This window comes from Accipiter gentilis, chromosome 13, assembly GCF_929443795.1.
Source record: "Accipiter gentilis chromosome 13, bAccGen1.1, whole genome shotgun sequence".
Lineage (NCBI taxonomy): Eukaryota > Metazoa > Chordata > Aves > Accipitriformes > Accipitridae > Astur > Astur gentilis.
Genome location: NC_064892.1, coordinates 29,858,234 through 29,875,608, shown reverse-complemented (window position 1 = coordinate 29,875,608; position 17,375 = coordinate 29,858,234). Strand labels below are relative to the sequence as shown.

Here is a 17,375-nt window from a genome sequence, read left to right as displayed (position 1 = left end):
CATACTAATCTCAAGCCACAGCTCATGCTAAATTCTAGCAGCTACTCCCTGTTACTCTAAGGTAGTCAGTTGGTTCTCAAGCTTAACACCAGCAAAGAACATCACTATGTTTATAATTATTTATTATTAACTGGTTCAGCTACTTGCTTGTGTATACACAGAATCTCTGAAATGGACAGAACTAGAAAAAAAATGGCTAAAGAACAATTCTGTTTTGAACTGTACTTGAGTTTTGAGTATGGTATTTCAAAGTGTAACCAAAAAAGACCCCAAACTTTCTTTTAAACTGAAATCATACTAAAATATGAAAAATTCCGACCTGTTTATTTCAGAGGGCCTCATGCTGGGAAGCTACTGTGCCCCCAGAAAAGATCTTCCTGTTTACATCCACTTATCCTTATTTCAGTTATGACAACATCATAAATGAAACAATGCTTCACAGTAGCATTACAAATAGCTCCAGGCAAATTCCAGGTCTCCAGCACTGTATTCACTGTGTTAATTATGAAACGATCCTGTTTGAGCAATGTACCCTTCAACTCCTACATCTTTTCTTCAACTCCTAAATCTTTTATCTGCACCATATCTGCAAGACGCCCTTCAACTTCTACATCTTTTTATCTGTACAATACCTACAATATGAACTGAATTTCTCCACAGAAGAGGCGAAATAGCAAACAATTTAAAGGACTTAAAAAAAACCCCTAGTTCTCTGAAGAACATTTTGGGAGGCTTTAGGGTTTGTTGCTGTTGGGGTTTTTTTGGTAGTTTGGGTTTGGCTTTTTTGTGGGTGTTTGCTTTTTTGTCTTCTTACATGCCCCTTCCTCTTCCTCAAGATAATGATTCCAATCCTTTCCTCCTCCCACGGGATAATTTATTGTACAAGACAGGGCAGTGTGCAGGAGTCATAGCTTCACACAAACGAAGGCCAGCCAGTCCGTATGTACACTGACGGACCAGCAGACTCCTGTCAAAGAGACCGCACCACTGCCAAGTCTGCCTACTTTTTCATCAGTGACCACACTGATTTGGATTTCTTTACCGTGCCCAAACTCCAGTTTTCACAGAAAAATAATCACCTTTTAATACCTTGAACATGTCTGAAGTTGGTACACCAGCTCATAAGCTGTTGGAGTGTAGGCCAGGGAGATAGAAAGGCCAACAGTCGGTAACACAAGTCTTTTCTTTAAACTAAAAATAGTGTATGAGACCCTGTATTTGAAGGTTATCATAACCCACGGGTAGAGAGGAAACGAACTAAAATGGTACAGGAAAACTTAAATTCTGATTTTTGTTAAGTCTGAGTAATTATCTATGCAGTCCTAATAATGTTCTTTTAACGTTATTCTGCATATAGGTGTCTTTCCCTATATTTTTGTAAGAAAAAAAATACCTGTTCTGTGGCAGGATATTGACCCTCTTACATTTCAACCACAGGGCTCTTAATTGCTTGAACTAATAAGGTACCTAAATATAGTCAGCTATTTTTCTCCATAGGGACCATTATTACAGGCATATAAAACACACTGCCAGCTATTTGTCAGGTATTTGCTACAAGACAAAAAGAAAGGAGCAAGGCAGGGGGAGGACACAACGTTTGAGGGGTTTTTAGATTCTAGAGTATGGTCTGTCTGAACAGACACAGACAAGGCTTTGCCCACTCCTCCACTGCTTAGCTATTCTTCCTTACCTCTAATCTGTCACAGCTCTTCATCTTTCACAAACTCAGCTTCTTGCCTGCTCCCCAAATGTTCCATACGGTCACAACCTCACCATCCAGCCAGTCCCAAAAACCCTGGTGTTGTGTTATCCAGGCAATCCTAACTCATCTCTGCTGGTCACACAATCTGCCTCTTCCCTTCTTCCTGCTACTCCTTACCCAATTCATCAGTCTTCCCTAACCACTTCCCAAGTCTTTTTTGCTTCATTTTTCCTTATCTCAGCTCCTCTGCCTGGCCAGTTCAGGTCATCCTTTCCTCCTCTAAGCTCCTTGTCAAGCCTGCCAACTACTACTTAGCAGTCTTGTAAGACACTTAATACGAGATACATAGTACACATCATTTCTTACTTTTTCCTCTTCCCTTTAGAGAAGCTGCTGTTAGTCTTGTAACTCAAATAGCTCTAGTCATTCCTCCTCACAGCTTGAGATTTACCTAGACAGTCCTGCATTCTATCCAGGTCTACTTCTTTTATCTCCAGACCTTTGCCAGCTTTTGGCCCCTCTGTATTAATGTAAAAGAAGTGTAGATCTGCAATATTAAGGCTTCACCTTTTAGTGCTGAGCACAGGGCAAACAAGAGTAATCACTTTAACTTTTATCTTCAGACCTGGATCAGAATGTTCTGCTACTTTGTTAGGATACCATCCATACAACCTCAATCACAGGAGTGCTCACAAATGCAGTACACCCAGTTATACAATTCTTACAAAATCATCTATCCACACATTTTGGTTTTTTAGTTCACAAATCCTACGAAGCAGAGAAATGTCATCTTGAAATGTCACAGGTCTTTTCAAGATTACAGTGACTGAATTCAAGAATGACAATAGAGGGTACAGATTTTACAGCCTTTACAGCCAGTAACTTGCAGCGTTGTTCACATTTACTATTCCGCAACTTTGCATACGGCTTCATGCTAAATCACTTTTTCTCATAGCCACAAAATATACATAAATGGTCAGGTTATGCCAAACCTCAATAAAATAATCTTGTTCTTCCCGATTTAGACATCCCTCTGCTGATACATTGCATAATTCTTTTCTGCTGTGTAGCAGTGACTTCATAGAGTGCAGTACACCTTCACCAAAACTCTGAAAAACAATGAAAAAATGTAAGAAAAAAAATGCATTTTCAGTTTTGCATACAGGGTCCATCCATCAGTCCCCTGCCCCCCAACAGGTTTCCCTAGTCTAAGTACTATTTCAAATTACTTTGTATATAAATCACCAAGTTTGAAGTTTAAATTTAGTTCAGGACACAGAACTGAAACAGTTAAGTTGTTTTCTTCAAGCAATACTTTTGTTATAAAAGAAGATGACCATTCTGTATTAAAAAAAAGAAGAGATGAGAACATGCAGACTTGGAAAAAATAAACAGATGAATCCAAGAAGAAATCCAAGCCCCATCTATTCCTTCCATCAAAGCCTGTATATGGAACTTTTCCATCAGCTTTTCCTTAGAAATGATGAAAAGCAAATTTAGCCAAGAAAAGTAAAGGAGGTGGCTTCAAAAGTCAGAGGGGAAGAAAAATAAACAACAACAACAAAAAAAACAACACGCAGGAAGACGACCAAAAAAAAAAAAAAACAAACCCAACAAGAAATTCCACACACATCTTCCTTTCCCATTCCTTGAAGAATATGAAACAACTGTAACTTAATCCCATGTAAATACTTCTTGCAACAGTTCTTATATTTACACTTATGGTGACATGCAAGCACCCACAGATAGCTAAAAAAGGCTTTAGCATCTAAAACTTTCTCCCAGTGTAACAAAGTGCAGCAGAACAAAAGAATTATCATCTCTGGTATCTGAAGGCAAATAAAACAAGATGAGAGAACAACAGAAACTGGTTCATTCAGCTTGTAAAAAAGACAGCATCCTCTCACTTGTTTTAGAAAGTTAGCAACCTTTTTTTTATTATTATTTTAAACCTGTCATCTTCTCTACCAAGTAGTTAAGAAGACAAATAAGATCACAATATGGTTATAAATTGTTAATCCGGTTATTTACTCTCTCTACGTGACTGCTGTGTTAAAAATGAAGTGAGAAATCAGTTTGACAAGTTATTTCAAATTTGCATAGCTTCTTAAACAATAGCAGAAGTGCTAGATAGCCAAATTTAGTCAGAGAATGTTTTGCATTTCTGATACTCCCACAGCAAGAACAATCCCTTTATGGTAAAAAGTGAACTTACATATTACAGTTAAACCTCAAGAAAGATTTATGGGCTTTTTGCTGGAGAAAAAATGGTATCAAGTACTACTACATGGGAAGCCAAATTATTATAGCGCGGCCAGTGTCACCATGCTTGTGCTCACAGCAATACAAAATTAGGAAAACATTTCTAGAACGAAGACACAAAAGCAAAGTAGAAACTTCACTTCAGGATCCTTGAGATTACCAAAATATATTTCAGAATGTTAGCAAACAAGGCTCAGACTACCACTCTGACAGCCAAGGCCAAGTGACATTAAAGCTATCAAAACAGTAATTTTTATGGAAAAGTAACAGCTGAACTATTTTAAAATGCGTTTTAAGCAGTCATTGGATCATTTGAAGTAAATTAATGAAGTGTTCCTCTAATTTTCACTTTCATCTATTACTTTGCCCCCACGTTTAGTTGCAATTTACCTCCACACATTCGTAATTTATCTTTGTATTTCCAAAAGTATGCTGACAGTGTCTTTCTCTCTGATTCTCTGGATCTTCCAAATTGGTGGCTGTGATACCAATATTGTTCAAAGACTCTTCCCCAGTAATTCCTCCATTCATCTCATACAAAAGTCATTTGTGAAGTCAAGCAAGCATGTTGAAATGTCTCATATTCAGCTTCTACAATAATTTAATCAGTCACAGCACTCAAAAATAGTAATTAAAAAAAAAAAAAGATCACACAACATGACCTGCTAATTTTCTGCAGACCAACAGTGATCCAGTTTGAGAAGGGCTCATCTTTATTCTCCAGTAGTTAGGTTTTCTAAGGTTACAAACTATTACATATACCTTATTTATAAGCAAGTACTTTTCCCTAGTTTAACATCCTGAAAGGTAGGATGGATAACCAGAACAGGAGTATGGTATTAGGAACTACTGAGGTGAAGGAAAATTCAAAATTTTGGAGAATACTAAGTTGAAGTGGGAGAATAAGAAAGATGCAGCAATTAGGAAAATCTCCCTCAGGACTGGAAGAACCAGCATACAAGACTATATGTAGGTCTGGTAGCACACTGATGGTGGCACTACATTAACTGAAGAGATAAAATATGCGTATTTAAAAAAGGAAGAAGTGATGCATGTTTTTAAGATCATAATAATGAACATTAAAATGTTCAGAACATGCAAAGAATAAAGATATGGAAATCAACAAGCACAAAACATACATAGAGAAAAGATTTCATCTATCTGGCCTTCCACAGATTATTTACGCTGAAATATATTAAAAGTTAACAAAACCAGAAAAAGACAGAATTTACTAAAAGAGCTGTTTCTGTAAAAGAATTTTCCTGAATGAAGATAGCAAAGCGGGTTTTTTGAGGATATAGTAGATATAGGTCAGTAACCCAGTAATAGCAAATCATACAGGAAGAACTTGCTCAACGTGAGAGTATTTTAAAATGCAACCATAGGAAGTACAAAGTTATGTCCTTAAAAACCAAAAGCAGGTTTTAAAATAGAATTGTGAATTCACAAGCTGGGAAATAGAGGACCTGAGCTGACTTCTTGATCACGGTATAGCAACAAATGGTCAAATAGCAAATGTGACACTAGTACGCATCCTTTAGTGAAAGAACTGACATCAGAGTCACTGAGAAGGACATCCTGTGTAATTGCACATACAGTATCATCCACATGTAAAAGAAGATTAACTCACAACAAGCACAGAAAGTAGGACTATGAAGGATAATCACTGGAATGGAGAGGCTTTAATATAAAAGCAGACTAAAACCTCAGTTTACAGAGTTTCCAAAAACCGAGGCTGACAGAGGACAGATAGTCAACTGTAAAAACATCATGAGGGTGAGCATGAGCAAAAGAAAAAAAAAAAAAAAAGCAAACCAAAACTATTTAAGCTGAAGAATAATGACATCCATGAACAAACAGGTATAAATTTGCTGTGAATAGCTTCAGCCTGGAATTCATAAGATTCTTAGCTATTACAGTAGTGTGGTTCAAAAAAATTTAAAAAGACCAGTAGGGGTTTTTTTTCAATCTCCTCTCATTAATTGTGAGACTGTATTTAATTTTTTTTTTTTCATATTCCTATCAAAATTGTGTTTGTGACAGCAAAGGACTCCTCCTATTCAACAGACAATGAAATCAAGGTCTCTCACAACCCCAGTCTAGGACACAGGCAACTACATTAACAACTGAAAACCAGTAAGTTCCCAAGACTATCAGCTCAGTTTAGGTAAGGACAACAGGGCTTCTGCAACAAAAGGATATTTGTTTTTATAAATAGTACAACTACTTCCAATATACATAGACATACCTGCAAAAAACCCCAAGCAATCTATAAAGCTCTGCTTGCTAGGCCTGTGTACTCCTTCCTCACAGAAATTCAGTCACATGTCTTGCAAGAAATCCTATTTCAATTGCAAGCACACATTTCAAACTTACTAAGTTGTACTAGGGGAAAACACAAATATCCTCAAAAGTTCACAGAGCAAGACAGACTTGAACAATGAAAATCCTTGTCATGCCTCTAGCTCAAATGAGCAATTCAAAGTTTTGCATTGTCCCCTTTGTGACCAGCAAATCAAGAAGTCATTATCTATGGATCCTGCACAGTACACTGGAGGAAATTCTACACTAATCAGTCTCATGAACTATTTTAAACAACTGCTCTCTAATATTTCTAATAAACCACAAACCTGTAAGATGCCACAATCCGCAGAGAAATCAAGTCCAATGCTGGAGACTCATGTTTACTCAGCTCTTAAGTAACAAAGCAGCTCTTCCTGATTTCATGTGCTGCAAGACTTAAATGGACTGAATATTTTAAAGTCATTTTGTAAAAAATGGAAACTTAGGTTTTTAAATGTGCATACCACAACCATACACTGACTGTTAAGAGCTACTACTGCAACAATTCCTGTTAAGTATTACAAAGAGGACATGAATAAGACCGCAAGCTGAGAAGACATAAGATGAAATGTAGTGCAACTCTGACCATCCTACTGCCTGGCTCTGTGAGAAAGGATGGAAGTTCCACACTATAATCTAAGTAGCCACCCCTCAGGGAAACATCAAGAGGAGGCAGCCACAGACCAAAACACTGGAGTCTTAGCTGTATGAAAATTTAGAATTCTGCAAGACACCCAAGAAGGGTTGAATTCATGTTCCTAGAACCACACAGTCCAGAATGCTCAATGGCAATTAACGGAGCAGTTCACAGAGCTAATATTTTAGGCAACCATTACGGTCAGTGAGGAATCACTGGTCACTGTCATTATTAGAAAAATGTTTTGGCAATGCAAAGGTCTGAAAACCGAGGGGAAGGTTGTTAGTTTGTTTCTTTTGTTTTTTAAACTGAAGAAGAAAAACAAATAAAGGGCAGACTAAAAAAGTCCTCTAGAATTGGTTTATGTTCAGGTTAAGAATGCAAAATGACTTGACTGCAGTTAAAGAACTCCATTTGAGCTGGAGATTTCTCATTTACCAATAAAATAAAAGTCTTTTAAACCGTGTGTCTTAAAAGTGAAAGAATTTCACTCATAATTACAAGCTGCTTAATATATGGCAGTTAACATTCCATATCAGGACCTGGAACAACTGATTACCTGCCTGGCAGTCCCATAATGCTTACCTTTGCCTTCAAGGAGTTTCTGCAGGACCTATAACACAGACACTGTTTCCTTAAAACAACAAAATCTACTTACGGATAAAAATAATGCAATTTTCATGTGACAAGATACTTCCTTGCCCAGTTTCTCCTCTTAAGCGTTGCACACACTCGCAAGTAAGGAATTTATTAGTAACCAGGAAAGACCTAGAAAAACTCATTTGTATTCAATTACTTTGAGAAGTATGATTGGATAAATATATTTGTTCCTTCAGGATAAAATGCAACTTTCATTTGAGTAAGTGCTTATAGAGAGTATTTATGTTCTCCAAGCTAAAGTGACAAAATTTGAAAGAATAAATAAATACTGTTGAAAAAAACCCACTAATCTTTCGTAAGTGCTAGACATACTTTCTTTTTCACCAAAGCACTGCCTCAAAGTTCATGTAAACACAATAAGCCAGTCAAGAAACCAAGATCTAAAGATATTACAGTAAACCCTAACACAGACTTCAGAGAACAGTTTTCAGTGAACACTACATATTTATATTTTATTACATATAAACTTAAAAAATCTGTGTTCAGAATAAAAGTTATACTCCAATAAACAAGGCAAATTTTAGCAAATGAATACATCATGATTTCATCATATCACCTTGTCATGGTTTAACCCCAGCCAGCAACTAAGCACCACGCAGCTGCTCACTCACTTCTCCCCTACCCAGTGGGATGGGGGAAAGAATCAGAAAAAGAAAAAAAAAGTAAAACTTGTGGGTTGAGTAAGAACAGTTTAATAAGACAGAAAAGAAAATAATAATAATTATAATAACAATAATAAAATGACAATGATAATAATTAAAAAAGAATTGGAATATACAAAACAAGTGATGCACAATGCAATTGCTCACCAGTCGCTGACCGATGCCCAGCCGGTTCCCGAGCAGCGATCTGCTTCCCACCCCCCACCCCCTGACCTGGCCAACTCCCCCCAGTTTATATACTGGGCATGACGTCACATGGTATGAAATATCCCTTTGGCCAGTTTGGGTCAGCTGTCCTGCCTGTGTCCCCTCCCAATTTCTTGTGCCCCTCCAGCCTTCTTGCTGGCTGGGCATCAGAAGCTGAAAATTCCTTGACTTAGTCTAAACACTACTCAGCAACAACTGAAAACATCAGTGTCTTATCAACATTCTTCTCATACTAAATCCAAAACATAACACTATACCAGCTACTAGAAAGAAAATTAACTCCACCTGAGCCGAAACCAGGACGCACCTTAAAACAAAAGGCAAAGACAAAAGGCAAAAGCATGCACCCCTTCCTTAAATTATTCTGTCTCCCAGTTCCATTACATTAAATACGCCAAAGCATAAAGCAAAGGCAGTTTATTTGCCTCCTTGAAATGTTAAGACAACTAAAATTAAAACATATTAAAAAAAAACCCAAAACACAACACCCTACCAGTTCGCTTGGTTCATTATTAGACTGTTGCAATAAAGATTGAAAAGCTCTGAAAAGTTTTTTTAAATACAGATAATTACCTTTTTCACAGATATTCTCGGTTTCATTCGATTGCCCTGAGCCCTGGCGTACAAATCCATGATTTTACCAATCTTAGTATTCGATGAAAGAAGTCAGCTCAAAAATACCTAGGAAAAACATTTATACTTGATTATTTTATGTTTCCCCATTTAGGTTGTATACATTTTGAAAATGCAAGTAGGCAAAACAAGAAGCAATAAAAACAATTATAAAGCATTTTAAAACCAAGAAAGATTAAACAGTACACCATCCATACTGACTGTTGCCTTTAGAAAGAAGTACTGCCTTAATGATTTTTAAAGTAATGTACAAAACGTGAAACACAAACCTTATAGTTAGTTCCAAGATTTTTCTTTAACTGGATTTCAAGGCTGCATTGGCAGGGGGGAGGAACTTTACATTAAATACTGTTCCACTATCACTGATACTCTGGTGAAGTTTATCAGCAGATTCCTGTACCATACAACGCACTGGAACTACCCTTCAACAATCTCGAGAGAAAAAACATACTACCTACTCACTCAATCAACTGGCTTATTTATTTCTGTCAACTGTAAGTACTACAGACAAACACATGTGACTCCTGTTTAGGCTAACAGGTACCAACAATCTTGTTCTCTGGCACTGCTCTGGGCAGTCCTGTCTCTGCTGGCGTAACAGGGGGGGGATCAAAGATACATTTATCAAAGTAGGTCAGAAGAGTTTCTGGTTGAGTCAGCTACCCTTATTGATCATTAAGTCTAATTCGAACAGCAAGAACAACAAAAAAATTATAGCAATGAAATCAGAACAAGTTTTTCAAGTTTCTCTGTTTAACCAGCAGCAATGAAAAGAAACAGAATAATCTAGTTTGTTTCATTCATCTCTACATGCCCTAAAACAGGCAATAAATATAGGGTATTAATAAAGACAAAAAGCATGTGCTGGGTTTTTAAGTTCTACACAAGTTTTAACACTTCATCTTTTCCCACAGTCACAGAATTTAGCCAGGAAAAGGAACTCCTAGACTATCCAAAATAAACCAGGGAAGGAGCACATGCATGTAAAAATGACTGCAAAATAAAAAAGAAACACCAAGACATCAGAGTATAGGCCTCCTTTGCACAACTGACCAGCTTGGTTTTCTCAATCTCATCTCAACCACATATTTAACCTTTATATGGGACAGAAATATTTATATGGGTTTGTTCTTGAGTATATGTAGTTTAAATAAGAAGAGTAGTAGCATCAAGTCATTGTAATCTTCTTCTTCCATCCCCAGCACTGATAAAAGTAAAACCTCCTCAAGTATGCAATAGCAAGAGATTCTTAGGTACATCTATTCATATTCTACCTTGCTTTCTGCTTTCATTTATAAAGATGAACTTTGCTAGAATCTTAGAAAAAAAGTTATACTTGGGTAAATAAACCACAATATTTTAATCTCTGGAGCACAGCATCTCTCTTAACTGGATGTCTGAAAATTAAGACAATGACATGAAGCAGCTAGGTACACGTTAGATTACATATTATATATAAATACAATCAAAATAAAAAACTCAATTCATAGTAAACTTCTGAGGATGAAAGATTAAAAAACCACAATGCTTCTGCTGAGACTCATGTGTTTAAAAAAAAAAAAAAATAGCCATGAAACAGTATCAAGCAAGAAAAAGAAACCCACTTCACTCGTCCCTACTGCTCCATCTTAAATGGCTAATCCACTCTGTTAATAAAACTGTATCAGGGAAATATACATCCTTGTCCTAAGAAGAGCCATCTATGGGAAAAGCTGGTTTCTCACATAGGGTCAAGTCAATTACTTGGGCTCCACATTTTTGGACTGATGGCTCCTTGCAGCAATTTTAACAAAGCCTAGCAGAACAAAATCATGGAGATGACTTTATAACCACGTTGGGTCCCGCTGTATTTACTCAGGTACAGCAGTCTGCAGTTACACTGCCTTTAGGCAGTAGGTTAAGTATTTTCCTGTGGCATTAGCCAGTAAACTCTGGAGACCCAAGCATCAACACAGAACCACCTGCAGTGTCACCTACCTCATGAAACCAACAGACTTGTAAATCACAGTACAAAGACTCTGAAAGATGCTGGACAGAAACTGTACTGGTTTATCAACATAACACCATAACCATTTTGTCTTGTCTGCATCCTGTCCTTCAGTACTTGAATTATACAGGTTCTTTCCACCACCTATAGCATCGCAGCTCTCCGTAATCCATTTCAGAGAAACCTTAAGGGTCCCACTTGTCCAACAACGCAACAAAACCTGAAAGTGTTCTTTTTAATATATTAAACTATTATCCATTTTCAAAAGAACAATGGTCCAATCATCTGAGAAGTACCCGAACTTTAAAGCTAACTAGAAAGGAAGTGAAAGCACTGACAAACAAAACAGCCTGGAAATAGCTTGTTTCTTGTGTAAATAAAACCTACCGTTTAAAATTATTTTTACTTCTGCATATTGTATTTTACTAATAAATTTAATTTCCTCCTACTATAAACTCAAAAAAGGGGGGGGGGGGGGGAGAATAAATGGCAGAAGTATCAGATGTAAGAGGAATGGGACTTCCCTGTTACTGAGTAAGTATCAGTAGATGCCAAAAAAAAAAAAAATTGATCACTCAAATAACTGATAAATACCCACACTAAGTTTAACCATCTCCCCCTTGCTAGCAAGGTGCTAGCTAAATGCACATAGCACGGCCAACAAACAGGAGGAGTTGGAAGCCACCATGCTGCCAGAAAGCTATGACCCAGTTGCCATTACTGAAACTTGGTGGGACAAATCCCATGACTGGAGTGCACCTATTGATGGGTACAGGCTGTTCAGAAGGGACAGGAGAGTTCTCTACATCAGGAACTAGACAGAGTGTCAAGAGCTGTCTCTGAAGAATAGCCACGAGCAGGTTGAAAGCTTATGAGTAAGAATCAGAGACCATGGCAATAAAGGGAACCTTGTGGCTGGTGTCTACTGCAGGCTGCCTGACCAAGGGGAGCCCACTGACGAAACCTTCTTACTCCAGCTACAGGAGACACCATGCTCGCAGGCTTTTGTCCTGCTGGGGGACTTCAGCCACCCCAACATCTGCCGGAAAAGTGGCACGGCAAGCTGTAGGCAATCCAGAAACTCCTGGTATGCATCAAGGATAACTTCTTAAGCCAGGTATTAGACAGCCCTACCAGAGGGGATGCAATACTGGACCTGTTGGTCACCAACGCAAGCGAGCTAATCGGTGACGTGAAGATTGGAGGCAGCCTGGGCTGCAGGGATCATGCACTGGTGGATTTCGCAGGTGTGAGGGATATGGGCCAGGCAAAGAGGAAAGTCAGGACCCTGAATTTTAGGAAAGCAAACTTCCAGCTCTTCAAGGAGTTAGTCAATATGACCCCCTGGGAAACTGCCCTCAGGGACAAGGGAACAGAACTGAGCTGGCAGATCCTTAAGGACGCTTTCCATAGAGTACAAGAGATCTCGATCCCCAGGTGTAAGAAATCGGGAAAGGAGGGCAAGAAACCGGCATGCCTGAGTCAAGACCTGCTGACCAAACTAAAGGGCAAGAAGGAACTGCACAGGCAGCGGAAGCAGGGACAGGTATCCTGGGAAGAGTATAGGGATGCTGTCTGGTTGGGTAGGGATGGGGCCAGGAAGGCCAAAGCGTGGATGGAAGTGAACTTGGCAAGGGATGCGAAGAATAATAAGAAGGGCTTCTGTAGGTATGTCAGCCAGAACAGGAAGGACAAAGAAAGCGTACCCCCACACCCCTCTCCGAAGAGCAAGACTGGCAAACTGGTAACAGCAGACAAGGAGAAGGCTGAGGCATTTCACAACTTTTTTGCCTCAGTGTTCACTGCCAACCTCTCCTCCCACACCTCGCGTGGATGGACCACAAGGCAGGGACTGGGGGAGCAAAGTCCGTCCCGCTGTAAGAGAAGATCAGGTTCGTGAGCACCTGAGGAACTTGAACATACAGAAGTCTATGGGACCTGACAAGATGCACCCCAGAGTCCTGAGGGAATTGGCTGATGTAGCTGCCAAGCCACTCTCCATGATATTTGAAAAGTCATGGCAGTCAGGTGAAGTCCCTGGGGAATGGAAAAAGGGAAACATTACACACATTTTTAAAAAGGGTAGAAGGGAGGACCCTGGGAACTACCGATCTGTCAGCCTTACCTCTGTGCCTGGCAAGATCATGGAACACATCCTCCTAGAAGCTCTGCTAAGGCATGTGGGGGACTGGGAGGTGATTCAAGACAGCCAGCATGGCTTCACCAAGGGCAAGTCCTGCCTGACCAACCTAGTGGCCTTCTAGGATGGAGCGACTACATCAGTGGACAAGGAAAGTGCTACGGATGTTGTCTGTCTGGACTTCTGTAAGGCCTTTGACATGGTCCCCCACAACATCCTTCTCTCTAATTTGGAGAGAGATGGATTTGATGGGTGGACTGTTTGGTGGCTGAGGAACTGGTTGGATGGTCGCATCCAGAGAGCAGTGGTCAATGGGTCAATGTCCAGATGGAGACTGGTGACAAGTGGTGTCCCTAAGGGGTCTGTATGGGGACCAGTACTGTGCAATATCTTCATCAAAGACATAGACAGTGGGATCGAGTGTACCCTCAGCAAGCTTGCAGATGACACCAAGGTGAGTGGTGTGGTTGACATGCCTGAGGGACAGGATGCCATCCAGAGGGACCTGGACAAGCTCAAGAAGTAGGCCCATGTGAACCTCATGAGGTTCAACAAGGCCAAGTGCAAGGTCCTGCACCGGGGTCAGGGCAACCCCCAGCATCAATACAGGCTGGGTGATGACTGGATTGAGAGCAGCCCTGCCGAGAAGGACTTGGGGGTACCAGGGGATGAAAAGCCGAGCATGAGCCAACAACGTGCGCTCGCAGCCCCAAAAGCAGACCGTGTCCTGGGCTGCATCCCAAGCAGCATGGGGAGCAGGTCAAGGGAGGGGATTCTGCCCCTCTGCTCCCATCCGGTGAGAGCCCACCTGCGGTCCTGCGTCCAGCTCTGGGGTCCTCAGCACGGGACAGACGTGGACCTGTTGGAGCGGGTCCGGAGGAGGCACACGAAAACCATCAGAGGGCTGGAGCACCTCTGCTGTGAGAAAAGGCTGAGAGAGTTGGGGTTGTTCAGCCTGGAGAAGAGAAGGCTCCAGGGAGACATTATTGCAGTCTTTCAGTACTTAAAGGGGGCTCATAAGAAGGATGGAGAGAGACTTTTTCCCAGGGCCTGTAGTGACAGGACAAAGGGCAATGGTTTCAAACTAAAAGAGGGTAGATTTAGATTGGACATAAGGAAGAAATGTTTTACGATGAGGGTGGTGAGACACTGGAACAGGTTGCCCAGAGAGGTGGTAGATGCCCTAGCCCTGGAAGCATTCAAGGTCAGGCTGGACGGGGCTCCAAGCAACCTGATCGAGTTGAACACGTCCCTGCTTATCGCAGGGGGGTGGGACTAGAGGATCTTTAAAAGTTCCTTCCAACCCAAACTGTTCTATGAATCTATAAATCCATTTTTCCAGTGATTTGCTGAGGAACACCCTTCTCATCAGACTATGTAATAAGCATTTAGTTAGCTTTTCCAATCTTGTTTGAATATATGTAAGCAAAATTAAATAATCAGCTTAAGGGAATCCAACAGGAATTTTGCCAAGGATTTCACCTCTTTGTACAAATTTGTCCTATGCCTAAATTTATTAAAAGTCAGTGTGTATTGACAATCATTAGCTGACAGAAAGGAACAAAATTTATCTTTTGTCTATAAAGTGCAAATGTGGTGAGTAAATCTCTTAAATAGCTATAGGGGCATATGTGTACATGTGCATACCTATGTTAAAGGCACACAAGGACATGAGGAATTTGAACCATGTAGGCAATAAATTTGAACTATATTTCATATGTTCTTATTAAGTTTCCAATAAAAGATTCTAGACAATGACAACAGTGTATCTATGATTATGGGTCAAAAAAGTATTTTTGCTGCAGTACTGTTAAAAAAAAAAAATTACATCCTTCTTTTAAAGAAAAAGTACTTTTTTTTTTTATCTTCAACACAATGACCTGAAGCATGCCAAAGAACTTTGCTGATGATTTGCAAAAGCCAGGTTTAATCAAATACTGAGCTTTGAAAGATTCATTCCAAACATGAAGTTGAAAAATACCTTAAAAAACAATAATATGCACTCTTTTATAACCTTAGCAAAACAATTGCTATTGAAAACCAAATTTAAAAAGCCTACACTGACAGCCAGGCAGAATAGTCTGATGGATGCTTCTTTATTTCTCATTTCTAATGATTTATCACTTTCACTAATTGGGTTGGCAGTCTTGAAAAAGTCCATTTATAAAATGACAAGTTGTCTTGACCACAGCCGCATCCACACTAAGAAAAGGGGGTGGGGGTGGAATACATCATTGTTGGTCAGCATTAATGACAGTTATGAAAGGTTGGATCTTCTTTTTCTTGTTTGGTTCTAATTGTCTTACATTGTATTTTTGTTACATAGAAGCATGACACGAATACCAAGCTTCACCAATTTCGAAAGAATCCTTCATTTTCTCTGCCTAGATCATCACTGAAAATCATCACCCCCACCTTCCCCCCAGTCCTGGGCCCGGATTCTTGAATATGTCCTGGGAAAAAAATACTACTTGATGTACCAGCAATATCCATTAGTCTAGATTTTGTGGCTTCTGCAGTTCTTCAAGTTTCTGTACTTCATTCTGTTGTGTATTTCGTCCATAACACAACTAAACCAATTAAGGGGGTATTATATTTTAAGCAGTAGCGTTTTCTCAAGCAATCTTATTTCCCCTTAGAGAAAACTTCACCAGAGAATACCTTGTTTAGGGAGTACTTTTGGGGGTTTGTTTGGTTTGGGTTTTTTTGTTTTTAAGATTTTATCATACCAAATGATTAACAGAAAGAGGGAATAATCTAATCTATTCTTTTTCCACACTGACTAAGACTTTCCACCGCTATACTTCTTCAGCTGCCAACAGATTCTAAAGAACCCTTGAAGGATATGAAATTACCAGACATCAACCAAGATGGCATAATTCAATTACCCAATTACCATGCCTCAAAAAATCACCTTGCCTGCAGACCAAGAAATACTCCTGCACAAATGGGACCAACGTTGTTTAAAAACACTTACTTTCTCCTAGAATTAATTATATATTGGCTGTATCTATCACTAAAGGCTAACCGTACAGCTCTGAAATAATCTTGCAAATATGAAGCAACATAAGACTCTTACCAAGTGTTAACATGGATAAATAAAGTGCATTGTGTTACCACTGATTTTAGTACCACTGATCTTCTCCAGATACGATATAACTTCTTTTTTTTTCCTCCCTGTCTCACTCTGGCATTGTATCAGGGCTTCAATAAGAAAGCTGTAATACAGGACCTAGAGTTCATAGCCTTTTTCTTTTTTTTTTTTTTTTCTTTTTGTCCCCCTCCACATTGGATATTGGGGGAAAACAGAGAAAGGTAGTTCAGTCATAATAAAGCAAGCCCCTCACAAGAACCACGAAAGCAAACGAGCAAAACTCGTTGTTCCTCCTCCCTTCAGGGAGGAAAGGAATTGGGAGGAGACACTTTTAAAAAAAGCGTAATATCGACAACGGGGGGGGGGTGTGTGAAATTATTTCACCCGTGCGCACCAACGCGGGAGGCGACGCGAACTCACCTCAGCCCCCCCCCCAGCCACACCAGTCAGCCTCCAGCCGAGACTACAGACAACCCCAGCCCCGGCAGGGGTTTCAGGGGATCTCCCACCGAAGCGATCCCCCGGCAGGCCTGCAGCCATCCCCGCCTGACAGGCCGGCAGGCTGCGTGTGTGTGTCCCCCCCCCCCCCTCTACACACCCCGGCCCTGTGTGGGGATGGAAGCGGAGGGCCCCCTCGCCTCCCACCCACCCCCAGCAGGGCAGCGGAGGACGGCTGGGAGTGGGGAAGGAGATAACAGCGAACACCTCCTACCTGACCGCCTCCTCAGCACCCGGCACCCGCAGCCATTTCACCGCCAAAAAAAAAAAAAAAAAAAAAAAGCAACGGAGCTACCGAGCGCCCGTCACAGCCGCGGCGCAGCTCCCCCTCCTCCCTCCTCATCCTCCTTCGCCCCGCCCTCGCCCCGCCCCTCCCTTCCTGCCCCGCCCCCTTGGCGCGCGCCTTCCCCTCTCGCGACGCTTCCCCCACCAACACCATTTCTCTCCCCCCCGCCACGCTCCGCCCCGCCTTCGCGCCGGTGGAGGCGGGGAGGGGCGTCACGTGGCGGCGGCCGCCGCGTTTCTCATTGGCGGGAATGAGGGACCGCCC

The 17,375-nt window shown here is 40.6% G+C and overlaps 1 protein-coding gene across 2 annotated transcripts in view; it reads right to left on the bottom strand.

Moving 5' to 3' along the window:
- AKAP11 (A-kinase anchoring protein 11) overlaps window positions 1–17,107 on the bottom strand; it is a 45,766-nt gene extending 28,659 nt beyond the window's left edge. For both annotated transcript variants that reach the window (XM_049815760.1, XM_049815762.1), the window contains exons 1-3: window positions 17,040–17,107; window positions 9,047–9,154; window positions 2,695–2,811 (exon numbers count right to left, since the gene is read on the bottom strand). In XM_049815760.1, the coding sequence (XP_049671717.1) occupies window positions 2,695–2,811; window positions 9,047–9,106 (177 nt within the window). In that variant the 5' untranslated portion in view covers window positions 9,107–9,154; window positions 17,040–17,107. The remainder of the gene's footprint in view (window positions 1–2,694; window positions 2,812–9,046; window positions 9,155–17,039) is intronic.
- Between the last annotated feature and the right edge of the window lie 268 nt (window positions 17,108–17,375).